The 14,566-nt window shown below is 49.4% G+C and overlaps 1 protein-coding gene across 1 annotated transcript in view; it reads left to right on the top strand.

The window, feature by feature from the left end:
* The window catches only part of KIF5A (kinesin family member 5A), a 34,190-nt gene extending 22,445 nt beyond the window's left edge, over positions 1-11,745 (top strand). Inside the window, exons 16-29 of the mRNA XM_037030142.1 lie at positions 771-959; positions 1,186-1,303; positions 1,698-1,762; positions 1,869-1,978; positions 2,362-2,463; positions 2,995-3,055; positions 3,270-3,341; positions 3,498-3,602; positions 6,324-6,540; positions 6,793-6,946; positions 7,244-7,326; positions 7,731-7,758; positions 8,227-8,340; positions 9,410-11,745. Of these exons, the coding sequence (XP_036886037.1) occupies positions 771-959; positions 1,186-1,303; positions 1,698-1,762; positions 1,869-1,978; positions 2,362-2,463; positions 2,995-3,055; positions 3,270-3,341; positions 3,498-3,602; positions 6,324-6,540; positions 6,793-6,946; positions 7,244-7,326; positions 7,731-7,758; positions 8,227-8,305 (1,383 nt within the window). The 3' untranslated portion in view covers positions 8,306-8,340; positions 9,410-11,745. The remainder of the gene's footprint in view (positions 1-770; positions 960-1,185; positions 1,304-1,697; positions 1,763-1,868; positions 1,979-2,361; positions 2,464-2,994; positions 3,056-3,269; positions 3,342-3,497; positions 3,603-6,323; positions 6,541-6,792; positions 6,947-7,243; positions 7,327-7,730; positions 7,759-8,226; positions 8,341-9,409) is intronic.
* The last annotated feature ends 2,821 nt before the right edge of the window (positions 11,746-14,566 follow it).

Here is a 14,566-nt window from a genome sequence, read left to right as displayed (position 1 = left end):
TGGACATTGGTGGGAAATGCGAGATGGGAGAGCTCAGGCCCTCAGGGACAATGAAAATGAGGGGCCAAGATCTGGGAAACATGCTCTCTAACTAGACCCAGGAAACAAGTAGAGGTTTGCATAGACTCAACTGAAAATATACCTTTTAAAGTATGCTGAATACAGAAGCAATGGAAGAACATACTTGCTTCCTGGCATACACGGTAGTTTGGCTCAAATAAATTCTTATTAAAATTCTCTTTGGGCCCTGGCTGGCGTACCTCAGTGGATTGAGCGTGGGCCTGCGAACCACACGCACGCGGTTCGATTCCCAGTCAGGGCACATGCCTGGGTTGCGGGCCAGTTCCCAGCAGGGACCTCACGAGAGGCAACCATACATTGAAAAAAAAAATCTCTTTGGAAAAAAAAAAGTAGCAATGGAGACGTGATTATAGCAGGATTTAGGGAGGCGGGCACAGAGTTAGAAATGATACATACAAATCTGTGTCAGGGGCAACAGCCCATCTGGGTGATTAAGCAGAACAGTTTGTGAAAAAAATCATATTCCTATTAAGATGGAAGAGGATGACTGTTGGAACTGGATCTTTAAGTACAGATAGAGGGATTTAGTGTGAAATGCCAGGTGATAGAGAGCTGCTAAAAGTTGTCTGAAGAATACCTGTCCCACCGAGTCCCTGCGCACGTGGGTGTGTGCGGGGATGGGCGGAGTGGGAGGGAGTGGCCAGCAGCTTTCCTGTAGTAGAGCACCCCCTCTCTCTCGGCCCCTGCAGCCGGTGGAGATCAGCGGGGCCATCGAGGAGGAGTTCACTGTGGCCCGGCTCTACATCAGCAAGATCAAATCAGAGGTCAAGTCTGTGGTCAAGCGGTGCCGGCAGCTGGAGAACCTCCAGGTCGAATGTCATCGAAAGATGGAAGTGACTGGGCGGGAGCTCTCATCCTGCCAACTCCTCATCTCCCAGGTGAGCACCACGGGAGAAGGTGGGTGACTCTGTGGTTATGAGATAAAACTCCTAGCACCTACCTCTATGTCAAGGGCCCAGGGTCAACTGAAGTCAAGGACAGAAGAGTTTGGGTTAGCAGGGGAGGGTCTAGGAGAGGGCCTGGGAGAGAGCAGGAGTTTGCAGAGGTCTTTGGTGGCCTTGGGTCCATCCATCTTCTTCCTTTCACCAACCCTTCCCCCACCAGCACGAGGCCAAGATCCGCTCGCTCACAGAATACATGCAGAGTGTGGAGCTAAAGAAGCGGCACCTGGAAGAGTCCTATGACTCCTTGAGTGATGAGCTGGCCAAGCTCCAGGCCCAGGGTGAGGCCTTCTTAAACCTCCAACCCATCGATCCTGAGACCTGAGATCCCAGAGCGGTCAGGGAGGGAAAGTGGCAAACATCAAAAGAAACCACTGGACAGCACCCGCGCCACCCCCCCACCCCCCCCACCCCCGAGCATGAGACTAGAATCATGGAGACCAACTTACATGCTACTTAGCAAGCTTTTGCATGTAGCTTGTTGTGCATGAACCGTAAACACTCCATTGTCCTCTGTCCCTGCTATATCAAATTAGACTGTCCTAACCCAGAAGGACTTCCCCGTGTGGGTCCATTCTTGGTAGATGTCCCCTGCCCTGCCTGAAGGCCTGGTCACAACGTGAAGTTCTTCCTGGTGGAGGTGGGTGTGGTGTAAGCTGTTTTTCCCTCTTTTAGAAACTGTGCATGAAGTGGCCTTGAAGGACAAAGAGCCAGACACACAGGATGCAGATGAAGTGAAGGCGAGTAGGGAAGGAATGGGGACGACTGGGGCCTGGCAGGGCTGTGCTGGCCCTCAATGAACTGGTGCTGGGGACTCTGGCTTTGAACATGGGGTGTTGTTTGCAGAAGGCCCTGGAGCTGCAAATGGAGAGTCACCGGGAGGCCCATCACCGGCAGCTGGCCAGGCTTCGGGACGAGATCAATGAGAAGCAGAAGACCATTGATGAGCTCAAAGAGTAAGTTTCCAAGGGTGGCTCTGGTCTCCACCCGGTCCTCTTGCCCGACTTTGCCCATTCACATGCTCCCTCTTGGCCCAGGATCCTAGTCTTTAACTTCCATGTGTCATTCCCCCAACTGGGACACGATTTGCAGTCCAGCTCAAGGAGGTACAAGGAGTAAGGCCTAGTCTCAGTCCTTGAGGCTCTTATGAGTAGATAGTTCAGGGTTCTTTACTTTGTCGTGGAAACAGTGGCCTGAGTCTGCCTGTGATATTTGAAGGTAGATGCACCCATTCTAACTGGACTCACTCATACCAGAGGGAAAATGCTTGAGGAGCTGGTCTTCCCTTTCACCATCACTCACATTCTCTATTTCTCCCCATACCTCTTGCCCTCTGCAGCCTGAATCAGAAGCTCCAGTTAGAGCTAGAGAAGCTTCAGGCAGACTACGAGAAGCTGAAGAATGAAGAACAGGAGAAGAGCACCAAACTCCAGGAGCTGACGTGAGTGCCCGGGCCCGCCTGCACCCCGGCAGCCCCACGGGCTCAGACGGCTGCTCAGCCACCCCTGCAGAGGCGGGATGCAGTGTAGATGTGAATGTGATGACCACAGGAAGCAGAGGCCTCACCAGAATAATTTGATGGGATGGGGGAGGGAAAATTAAAAAGGAAACTTTCAGAAATGACCTCTATCAAATATTAGGTGACATAGAGAGATGTGTATGATGCTCTGTTAAGTGTAAAAAGCAGGTTACAAAGCAGTCTGAGAGGCCTGATCCCATAAAGTGTATACGGGATGCACACGCATAGAAAAGAGAGTGTGGAAAGGTGGACATCAGAATGTTACTGGTGGTGTGATCAGTGAGTAGTAGAATCATGAGTTTTTTATGAAACTCGCCTTCCTTATCTTTTTTTTTCCTTTTCTAATTTCTGCATAGTGAACATGGGTAACTTGTATGATAAGTAATGAAATGGAAAAGGGGTGGAGCAGGGAGGAGAGTCCTGAGAGAGCCTTCTGTTTCCCTCTCCCTCCAGATTTCTGTATGAGCGGCACGAGCAGTCCAAGCAGGACCTCAAGGGTCTGGAGGAGACCGTTGTGAGTAGCTTCCACTGTGCTGAGCTAACAGGGTGGGCGCTTCACCTCCTCCCTCCTGCCCTCTGCAAAGTCGGTCTAATAGCACCAGCAGGACACATCTTTTCCTGAAGGATGAGCGGCTCACTTGGCTGGGTAGACCGAAGATTCCAGGAACTTCAGAGTGAAAAGGTTGGCCTGGTATTTGGCTACCCCAGTCTTTTATCATTCTTTCCAGGCCCGGGAACTCCAGACCCTCCACAACCTTCGCAAGCTGTTCGTTCAAGACGTCACGACTCGAGTCAAGAAAGTGAGTGCCGTCCTCGCTCGGGTTCTTCCCAGCCCCCAACTGCTCCTCCTGTTCTCAGGTCCCTCCAGCCCTTTGGTCTGAGGTCAGCTGACTGGGCCTGGTCTTGGGGGGACCTGATTGGCTTCAGGGCAGCCACATCTTCCCCGCTTTGTTCAGAGTGCAGAAATGGAGCCCGAGGACAGTGGGGGGATTCATTCCCAAAAGCAGAAGATTTCCTTTCTTGAGAACAACCTGGAACAGCTTACAAAGGTTCACAAACAGGTAAGAATGGGGGGAGAGGTGAAGAGAACTCCTAAGGCCAGGTGCCTGGGATCCCAAATCCTCCGAGGCCCCTTGGATTCAGGAAAATCTACTTGCATGTCTTCCTCACTTTCCCCACTAATCCCTTCTCTATCCCATATCTGGTTCCACTTCTCCCTGGTTCTTTGTACCTGTTTTCCCTTCTCTATGCTCCCAACCTGCCTCTGCTGAAAGTGGGACCCCCAGGCCTACGCTGTTGGAGGGGAAGGTGGGAGCTGGTGGAGCTTTCAGAGGCATGGGGTCAGACTTTAGCCAAAGACAGAAAGCAGCAAGACAAGAAGCCAGGGAAGCTGGACTTTCTGTCATGGACAGAGCTCCCTCTGCCTAGGCCCGGGGCAGGCGCGCAGAGAAATTCAATGATGTCCTCTAGATGGACGGACAGTCCCTGGTCAGGGCCAGGCCAAACTCCTGGGTGCTAAGGTACTGCCTCTCTGTGCCCCTCCTTGCTGCCGCAGTTCCTTAGGTGGATGACTGGGTTTCAAAGGTAGGGGCAGGGAAGTGGATGGGGCAGTCAGAAGGAGTCTGGACAGGAAATGTTTGGCGCAGACAGAGCCAAATCGCAGAGCCTTGAGGACAGGTACGCCAGTGTCGGCTGGCTCTCTTAACCGATTCCTAAAATAAATCCAACCTATACTTTATTCTCCTCTTTTCAAATCCACTTTAACATTCCATTTAAACTTACATTCTCACTAAACTGGATCTCAGACTCTCTTTCCTCCCAGTACACTGCCCAGCATATATAGTAAATCACAGGACATTGTTGTTTTTTTATAGTGACAAAAATCCCAGAACTGCAGCCCAGTGAGAGTCTGAAGGGTTTATTTGTTTTATTTGTAGACAGCTTTCCTACCATCCCTTTCCCTTTGCTTATTATAAAACAGTGTGACAACATTATGGGAAAATTGAAAGATGGGGAAGAATCATTTGTTATCAGTTCTGCTATTCTTTATAGTTTCTGTGTGTTCATTTTCCCCTCTCTATGTAAATGCGTATTATATCGCCCTTCCCCCAACTCTTTTATTGTGGTAAAATACATATAATATAAAACTGACCACCTTGACCATTTTTTAAAACATTTTATTTATTTATCTTTAGAGGGGAAGGGAATGAGAGAAGTATCAATGTATGGTTGCCTCCTGTGAGTCCCCTGCTGGGAACTGGCCTGCAACCCAGGCATGTGCCCTGACTGGGAATTGAACCGCAGTTGTGTGGTTTGCAGGCCTGCACTCAATCCACTGAGCTACACCAGCCAGGGCACCTTGATCATTTTTAAGTGTACATTCGCTGGTATTAAATACACTGATAAAGCTGTGCGGCCATCATCGCCATCCGTCTCCAGAGCTCTTTTCGTCTTGTACACCTGAAACTCTCTGTCCCTTAAACAATAACCCCTCCTCTCCTCGTCCCCCCAGCCCCTGGCTCCTACATTCCACTTCCCGTCTCTGACTCTGACTACTGCATCTACCTGGTCGAAATGGAGTCACAGTATTTGTCCTTTGCTGACTGGTTTATTTCACCTAGCATAATGTCCCCCGGATTGATGCGTGTCGTGGCAAATGTTAGGAAACCACGGGCTGTTTTCTTTCTCCCAACTGAAGCCTCTGCCTCTGCTCCAAATCCCAAAGACCAAGAGGGACTCACTAATAGCATAGAGAACTCCTCAAAATTCTCTACCTTAGCAGACACGAGACTAGAGAGGAAAATGAGAGAGATAGAGAAACTCTTCCATTAACTGGATCTTAAATAGCCAGGGCTACAGCCCTATCACTAATTAAGCTAAGTTATTGTCCCAGCAAAACACTGTTTATAATCTGTAGATTGTCCAAAATTAAAGGGGCACAAGAGTGTTTCTAGCCCTGCCCTTCCTCCCAGCATTCCCAGCTACACCGATTTCCCGGCTGTCTCCCATGGCCAGCTCCTTTGGTAATCCGTAGTGCCCCGGTCACCCGTGTGAGACCCTGTAAAAAGATCAGGACATCTTTTCTGGCTGCAGGGTGGTTGCCACCTCACAGCAGCTTAATTTAAATGGGGGAGAGACAGCTAAGAAAATCTTTGATTGTGAAGGTAACGAGCACAAATGTTTGTGAACCTCAAACATTTTCCTTCCCTCCTATGGGGCATCGTGTGTGTGTGGGGGGTGGGGGGTGAGGTGGGGGCTCCTGGATTCCAGCTGCTGCTCCTGCTCTGCACTGTACCTCACCTGCTCTCAGTGCCATGGCCACCCTCCAAACTGCCACAGTGCTCTTGCTGCCCTGCCCTGTGCATGCCCATAAGGCCGCCTCTGAGTGAGGGGCACCTCATCCCCATGGTTGCCCCGGGGCTGTTGGTTTGGCACAAGCTGTAAGGTACGGGGTGGAGTGAGGCGAGGCCAGGAGGAGACTGGGACAGATTGCTGTAACAAGAGTTCTTGGCTACAGTGGAGCTGGCACGTTTTGCTGCCCAGAAAACAGTGTGACTTTGTATAATGCCTGACCATCAGTTGCTCAGGGAGAAGAAAGAACTGGCTAAAACAGCAAGTTTGGTCAAGGGAATGGGGCTTTTGAGGAGACAACATGGTCTCTGTCTTCTCTGACTTGGTTTTTCTTTGTTCTTTCTCCCCACTGGCACCCCACCCTGCACCGCTGGCTCTGTCTTGGGTCACTTGCCTTTCCTCCCACCTCTGTCCCTGGGCTCACCTCACAGCTGGTACGTGACAATGCAGATTTGCGTTGTGAGCTTCCTAAATTGGAAAAACGACTTAGGGCTACGGCTGAGAGAGTTAAGGCCCTGGAGGGTGCACTGAAGGAGGCCAAGGAGGGTGCCATGAAGGACAAGCGCCGGTACCAGCAGGAGGTGGACCGCATCAAGGAGGCTGTTCGGTACAAGAGCTCTGGCAAGAGGGGCCACTCTGCCCAGATCGGTGAGTGGGGCATGGAGGGCAGTAGGCAAGGTGTGGGGACCACCTGGGGAAATTCAGCAAATTCCTGAGTGTCAGGCAACTGGGTTATTGCTTTCTTTTTCCACCTGCCCCATCATCACCCCCCCCCCAAAAATAAAAGTGAATTATCTTATAAGCAACTTAGTTCAACTCCAACTACTAACTGACCTCAGGGACCAAGACAACTACAGAGTAACAAGCATCCTCAGGGTCATTTTCCCATCTTTGTCACAGCCAAACCCGTCCGGCCTGGCCACTACCCTGCGTCCTCACCCACCAACCCCTATGGCACCCGGAGTCCCGAGTGCATCAGTTACACCAACAGCCTCTTCCAGAACTACCAGAATCTGTACCTGCAGGCTGCACCAGGCTCCACCTCAGATATGTAGTGAGTGACCTCGGCGAGGGCGGAGCCCCTCCCAAGGCTCTCTGCACTCTGTAAAGCATAAGGTTGGGTCAGTTAATTGGGTGAGACTTAATTCTTTTTCTAAGTAGCTGTGCTGATTTTTTTCTCATTAACCCTTAGAAAGTGGGCATTGCCTACTGAGCCTGTGGCCATGTTTGTTTTCTGTTCTATGGGGAAGGAATGGATGTATGGCTCCATCCCTGAGGGTGTGTGGATGTGTCCTGGGCATAGTGGAGGGCGGGTGCCGGAGGCTGCATCTCTCTCCTTTGCTCCATCCAGCTTCGCAAACTCCTGTACCAGCAGTGGGGCCATGTCTTCTGGCACCCCCTTGGCTTCCTACCAGAAAGCCAACATGGACAATGGTGAGTTAGAAAGATGGGGCACAGCCTTTGGGGTCCCCAGGACAAGTTGAAAAGTAGAAGAAGAGTGACCCTGTACCTGCCGTGTGAACACAGCTCATCTGTCAGGGGCTTGGCCCCTTATAAGTAGAGTCCTCCTATTACCGTGCCTGTCCCCATCCTTCCCTGCCCTACCCCTTCCCCTCTCCTTTGTGAGGAATCAGAGAGGCTTTTTCTCAAGACAAAACAATGCTGCAACATGGGGTGGTTGTAGGCAGAGTCCCAGAGACTCGGGTGGCAGCTGTGCTCCAAAGATTGTTAGCATTTCCTCCAAGGGGTTCGGATGAGACAGATTCAGGGAGACTGCCACTAATGCCCAGTTTCCTTTTCTTCCTCTAATCCTGCCTTCCCAATGATGATCTCTTCAGGAAATGCCACAGATATCAACGACAATAGGTACACCAGTCCCCACTGCTCACGGGTTCTCTGGGTGGGACCAGAAGAAATGATTACATTTCCCTCATGCCCTAGTTAGAGATTCCCTGGAGCCTCCTGGGGAAGTAGGAGGAAATGAAGATCAGTCTTGTGTGCCTTCACTGTTTTGTCCAGGAGATCCCATCCCTCCCCTGCCTCGGTGCAGAACGCCACCCCCTCCTCCAGTCCCATCTGTGGCTCCTCCCCATTCCAGTTCTGGGCCTGGGGAAATGCCACAGGCACCAGGCTTCTCTCCTACCTCTGGGAACTCTGTGATCTTGGGCAAGTCAGCTCCATCCCTCTGGCCTTGCTTTTCCCTCTATTCCTGTAAGATCTGAATAGTCCCTGCCCTTCATTATCTCACAGGAATGCCATTAGAGCAAAGTGACAGGAATGCTTTCATTTATACAGAGCTGACAGTGCTGTGATTGGCTGGGTCTCTTCTTCCAGGAGTGACCTGCCATGCGGCTATGAAGTTGAGGACCAGGCCAAGCTTTTCCCTCTCCACCAAGAGACGGCAGCCAGCTAATCTCCCCCAAGGCTGCTGCGTACCTGCACTTTCAGGTAGCTTCAGGCCACTTCCTCTGACCAGCCTCAGGTTACCTGCTTTCTTGCCCTCAGCCTCTTCGTTTCTTCTGCTCTTTCTTTTATCGTATCAAAGCTTTTACTACATTGTTGTCCCTCAACTCCTGCCTTTCCCTTCTAGGGCCCACATCTGTGCTGCCCCACATCCTCTGGACACTGACCTCCCTTCCCCGGTTATACTTTCCTTTTGGTTATAGTAGTAACCACAGTACTGCCTTTCTGCCACTAGGCGGCACTGCCACACGTCAAAAGAAGTGAGAAAGGGAGGGTGGAGCCAGAGCCACATACCGGTCAGAGGGCCGAAATAGATTTTGAGAGACTTCGGGAGATCATCTCAGCCCTCCCTCTGCCTCCACCCTAAAATAATTTTGGGTGGATGGTATTTTCTAAGACATCTCCAGTAAGAGATGTTCGATTTATTCCTGCACCTGTGTCCTATACTCCTTGTCTGTGTATTGCCAGTAAGTTTTAGGAAATGCCCAGCAGTCTAACTTTTTGTTTATCCAGCTAGGTGTTAGCACTCCTCTCTCATCTTGCCCAGTGGTGGTGGAAATCAGCTGTGTCCCCACCCCTAAGCCCTCCCCTCCCTTCCCTGCCTCAATCCCCTGCCTCTCCTGCAGCAACACACGTGCCTACCTTCTTGGTTCTTGTGTGTCGCCGAGCTTCTCACCACGGCTGCTTTAGGGCCTAGACCTGGGTGCTGTGGTCCTGTTTGATGGCCCACTTTGGAACCTTGGACAACTAGAAATGAGAGAACACAGCCAGTCTCTTAATGGGCTGCATCCAAGCAGAGCCCTCTCCAGGGGTTTTCCAGAACAGTAGGCCAGGCACAGAGTCAGAAAGGCATGAGAAGCAGAGGAGTAGGAATAGGGAAGGAGGGGTAAGGAAGACCAGGGGTGGAGGAGGAGGGGTGAGGAGGGCGGTGTCCGGTTGTTGGAATTAAAGGGACAGGACTGCACACAAACCAGTCTGTACAATGCCATACTGTTCCTATTCGGTGGCTGGGCTGCAGGTGGGTTGCTCACAACCTCTTTCTCTTTCTCTCCAGTTTCTAAGAGGGACTGAGGCCTCTTCTCTCAGCATGCTGCAAACCTGTGGTCTCTGATGCTAACTCCCTCCCCAACCCTTGTTGTTCGACTGTACTATGTTTGATGTCTTCTCTTATTCTGTATCTCTTTGTACTCTGTATCTATATATCAAAAGCTGCTGCTATGTCTCTCTTCTGTCTCACTCTCGAAATATCTAATGATGTATTTAGCAATTTCTGAGCATAGTATACCCTCCTTATTTGGGAAAATACGGAGGAGGACGAATGTTTCTTCTTTCTCTCTCACATATGCGTCTCTCATATGCGTAGCATTAGTCATGAAGATGATAAAAGGAAAAATGGAAGCTACAGGGCTGTGACCCCTCACACATGTACACACACATGCACGCACACAGGCACACACACACGAAGCCTTAAGCAGGAGAATGTCTTAGCATCATAAAAAGATACAGAAACAGATTCTTCCTTCCTCTTCTTTCACATATAGCACAGGGGAGGGTAAAATGGAAGGATTACTAAATCATGTCGAATTTTCTTCATTCACCTTTCACCCAAACTGAGGGATTCCAGGTATGCACCCCTGCCCTTCAAAGTCTGCCTTTGGCCTCCCTCTTCCTGTTCTCCCCTGGATGGCTGAGAACATGGATTGCTCAAGGAACCACTTCCCTTTCTCCTCAAAACTCTTTCTGATGGTCTCAACCCCAGAGCTCCTGACTAGAACCTAGAGTTGTTTTCAAATATTTCGAAAGATTGAGGAGGCAGACCCTCCTGACAGTCTGACAAATGGTCGCCCATCTTTCCATCGCAGCACTTACAGGCAAGCAGAGTCAAACGATTGCTCCTTTGGGTTTGAGGGTGAACGGCCTTGGAAATTCATAAGTGTATTTTGCCATGGCGATGCGCTGGGTTCCTTTCTCTGTCCCACATTGGGCTGCATTTCTTCCCATCTCCACCTTTTGGTTTGGGGGCTTCCAGTTCATTGGCAAAATGTCTATCTTGAGATGCCTTCCTTTCATACTGGAGCCTGCCTTTCAGCCAATATACATTTTTAAAAATTTTTTTACAAAGAGTTCCTTCTATAATGTCCCCATCTGGTAAGTGCACTTTAAAGAAAGGGGCAGGGCAGATTTTCCAGAAGTGAAGGAACCTCAGGGCATGAACTGGGGGGAGTCTTTTTTCTCAAGCCCCTCAGCCTCCATCTAATTGACAGGACTATTGTTTTGGTTTCAGATGGCCTTTCCTTCTACATGGTGCTAAGGTGGTTTTCCAGGTACCTGCAGGGATAGAGAATGGTGGTCACAAAAAGTGTAAATCAAGAAAGCCTGATGCCCAATTATTCAGCCTTGCCTAGGATGAAAGAACAGGATCCCCCAGCAATGGGCAACCGTCCCCTAGTTTCTAAGTCAGGAAAGAAACCAGTGTGAGTGCGAGTCAGTGAATACAGGCTGTGTTGGCCCAGGATTCCTTCAAAGAAAGAAGTCCCTTCTCCCTTTATCTGTTGGGCCCCTTTTACAAGGTAAGGAGAAATACAGGGGAAAAATACCAAAGGGATGTGGAATCAATCCAAAGCAGTGATATTCAAACAATTTTCAAAACAAATCCTGTATAGAACCCTAGTATAAGAAATAACTAAAAGTGATACAGACCTGGGTGGTTTTCGTTTTCTTTGTTTGGTGGTGAATGCTTCATTCATTCGTGGAGGAGTCCTCAGACAGTCCTAAGAGACCCTGGGAGTTCTGCAGAGTAGTCCGGAAACCACTGCTCTGAGGAAAGGAGTTCAGTCTGACTTCCCTGTCCCAAGCTTGCAACTCACAGCAAGGAGGGTGAAAGTTTGTGGATGAGCCATCCTAGCTCCAAGACCCAATCGGGGAGGATGAAGATACATGTGCACCTATAGACTTGTGCTACTATTTACCAGGAGGGCATTTAAGAATCCAATGGGTTTTATGTAATCTTACCACCAAATGTAGCACACCAGAAAATGTGAAGGTGTAAGGCAGATGAGGAGAGAGGTGACAGAGGAAGCAGCCTTCTCTTTAGCAAGACATAAGAGAAATATGATACACTTACATTAACCAGAAACAACACTCACACAAAGCCTTCAGCAGAAGGTTCACTCTACATCTCCCTCCTCCTCCTCCTCCCCACCCCCCACCACACACACTGCATCCCTTTCAAAGAGCCAGGGTCACCACAAGGGGCACCTGGCCTGCCCACTTAACAGCTGCCAAAATGTTGCATGCCAGCGTGGAAGACAAACCAAACTGCACAAAACCCAGTGTGTATTTGATGTACATAAATACCTTTAAATAAAATAAATTCAGTGATGGCTTGTTGGTGTTGTAAATCTTTTCTCTCCCTAGTCTCTCCTTTCCTTGCATATTATGGCATTTGACAGTGTGGTATATATTCTTCCAGATGTTTTCCTATTTTTTAAAAGATTTCATTAATTTTTAGGGAGAGGGGAAGGGAGGGAGAAAAACATCAATGGATGTGCAAGAGAAACATCAATGTGTAAAAGAAACATCCATCACAAGTGCCCAACTGGGGAAATTTCCTGCAACCCAGGCAGGTGCCCTGATTGGGAATAGAACTGGCAACCTTTCAGTTGGCAGGCCAGCTCTCAAGCCACTGAGCCACATCAGCAGAGCCCAGATGCTTTTCTATGTATTTACACACAGGTTTTGCCCCCACCCCACTAGACAATATATTCTGGCTGATGGAATCTCTTCATGTCAATGTGCATAGATTTACCTATTTAAATGTATATATATTTAGTATATTTATCCTATAATTTATTCAACCATCCCACTATTGGTGGACATCTTTCTCTTTATTCGTTATTGGTACTCTGTAACAAAAAATGGTATCCTGTTCTTTTCATTTTCCCCCGGACCATCACCTCAATCCCAGTATCAATTCTGTCCCTTTCCAATGAGTCTCTATCCTGCCCTTGACAACCAATTGACAACAGCTCAATTCTCTTGTCCCATGATCATCTACCACAGTCACCCTCCTTACCCCCATTTTAGAGCATGCCCCTGTCTGTCTTCTCTACGCATACCTCAGAGCTGCCGAGATGAATGGAGAAAACTGCACAACCAGAACACTGGGGCAACGACAAAGAGCTTGCAAACCTAACTAGACTTCATTTGCTGCTTAACCTTCCTTCTCCATAACCTTGCACATTTCCTCTCCCACCCCCAGGACAGCTGGTCTAAACCCTAACCCTCACTCGAGACCCCTTCACACCTTCCTCTCTTAAGCAACAACTTTGTTGGCTTTTTAAAGGAAAATTTAAGGCTATTGAGCATGAAATTCTTCACCACTCCATAGCTGCACCTACACACTTACATGTCTGCACAGATCCTTTCCTTTCTCCCTTCTGACAAATGATAAAACTCCCTGCTCTGGGTTAAAGCCAGTCCCCTCTAGAGCCTTCATTCATTAGACACTCAGAACCTGCCATGTAAAATAACTGAAAGTGATGCAGACTAGGTCAGTTTGCATCTTCTTTGTTAACTTCTGTCTCTATGATTTCTTTCCTTCTCCTTGTAAGGTCTCCCTTAAAAGTCTCTCCCTTTACTGTGTTTCTCTTTAACATAACTCTCCATCTGCTCTAGCTGGTGTGGCTCAGTGGATTGAGTGTCTGGCCTGCTAATCAAAGGGTTGCCTGTTCCATTCCTAGTCTAGGGCACACGCCTGGGTTGTGGGGCAGGTCCTCGGTAGCAGGCCCGCCAGAGGCAACCACACATCGATGTTTCTCTCCCTCTCTCCTTCCCTCCCTCTCTCCAAAATAAATAAAATCTTTAGAAAAATACTCCCCATCTTGTTTTTTTTTTCTTTTTAGATTTTATTTATTTATCTTTATAGGGGAAGGGAAAGAGAGAGGGAGGGAAACATCAATGTACGGTTGCCTCTCGTGTGTCCCTCACTGGGAACTGGCCTGCAACCCAGGCATGTGCCCTGACTGGGAATCGAACCATGATCTTTGGTTCACAGGCATGTGCTCAATCCACTGAGCTACACCAGCCAGAGCCCCATCTTGTTTTCTTAAGCAAATTTCCCAAAAATGTCCTTGGCTTCCCATCCCTACTTCCTCACCTCCCATTCATTCCACAGCCCACCTTGATCCAGCTCTTGTTCTGGGGAAATTGCTTTTCTAAAGGTCACTAGTTACCAAGGACAATAGGCACTTCTCTGTCCTTGTCTTGCTTCACCTCTCTGTGATGTATGACACTGCTCTTCACTCCTTGAAACTCCACTCTCTTGGCTCCTGCACCCCTGCTTTCCTGGCTCCTTTACTTCTTTGGCCAGGCACCCCCTCTCAGCCTTCTCCCATAAGCCTCTTAAATACTGGTCTATACCAGGGTTCAGCCCTTGGTTCTTTCCTTGCTCTCTCTGGGAGATGTCATCCACATCCACAGATTCCACAACAATAATTAAATCTGTATCCTCAGGACAGCCCATTCTGCTGAGCTGTGGTCCCCTAAGTCCAATTGATCTCAGGTACCCCTACCATGTTCCAAACTGAACTCATCTTTTTGCCAAAATGCTCCTATTCATGTCGCCACTATCTGTCTTTACCTTAGCCAGAAGCCTGGGGTTCATTCTCAATGTCTCCCTTTCCAACAAACCCCACAAATCACTAAGAATTTTCCAAGTTAACATCAAACTATAACTTTAGATGCCATCTCTCCTTTTCATCCTAACAGCTACTGTTTTTGTTCATCATCTTGTGCCTAGACTTTCGCAGTACTCCAGGCATCCTCCAGAATGATGCAGAGTGGCCCTCTCTAAAAACAAGCACATAAATACATCAAAACCATTTAAGGGTTCTACTTCCTTAAGAAATGCTTTTGATTAGCCTCAGGCAGGAGGTTACTCCTAGACACTGGGCGGCGACTTAGCGCACAGAAGCCCCTAACTGAAGAGTGAAACAGGCCAGTCCTGGCCGCATCCCCATGGCCGGTGACCTGACATGGTAGCGCCGACTGCGCGGACAACGCACCGCCCTCCGGGGCCAAGGCACCGCCCCCTGCGCCAGGTGAGCCCTGGCAGCACACCCGCAAGCGAACTAACCAGAGGCGGGGGGCGGAGCCAAACCCGCCCGGCCCCACCCCTGCCGGCTTCGGCGCCTGCGGGCCGGGCTCCGAT

This window comes from Sturnira hondurensis, unplaced genomic scaffold (assembly GCF_014824575.4).
Source record: "Sturnira hondurensis isolate 20B ecotype Veracruz unplaced genomic scaffold, ASM1482457v3 Scaffold0020601, whole genome shotgun sequence".
Taxonomy (NCBI): Eukaryota; Metazoa; Chordata; class Mammalia; order Chiroptera; family Phyllostomidae; genus Sturnira; species Sturnira hondurensis.
This window is presented reverse-complemented; position numbering and strand designations above follow the sequence as displayed.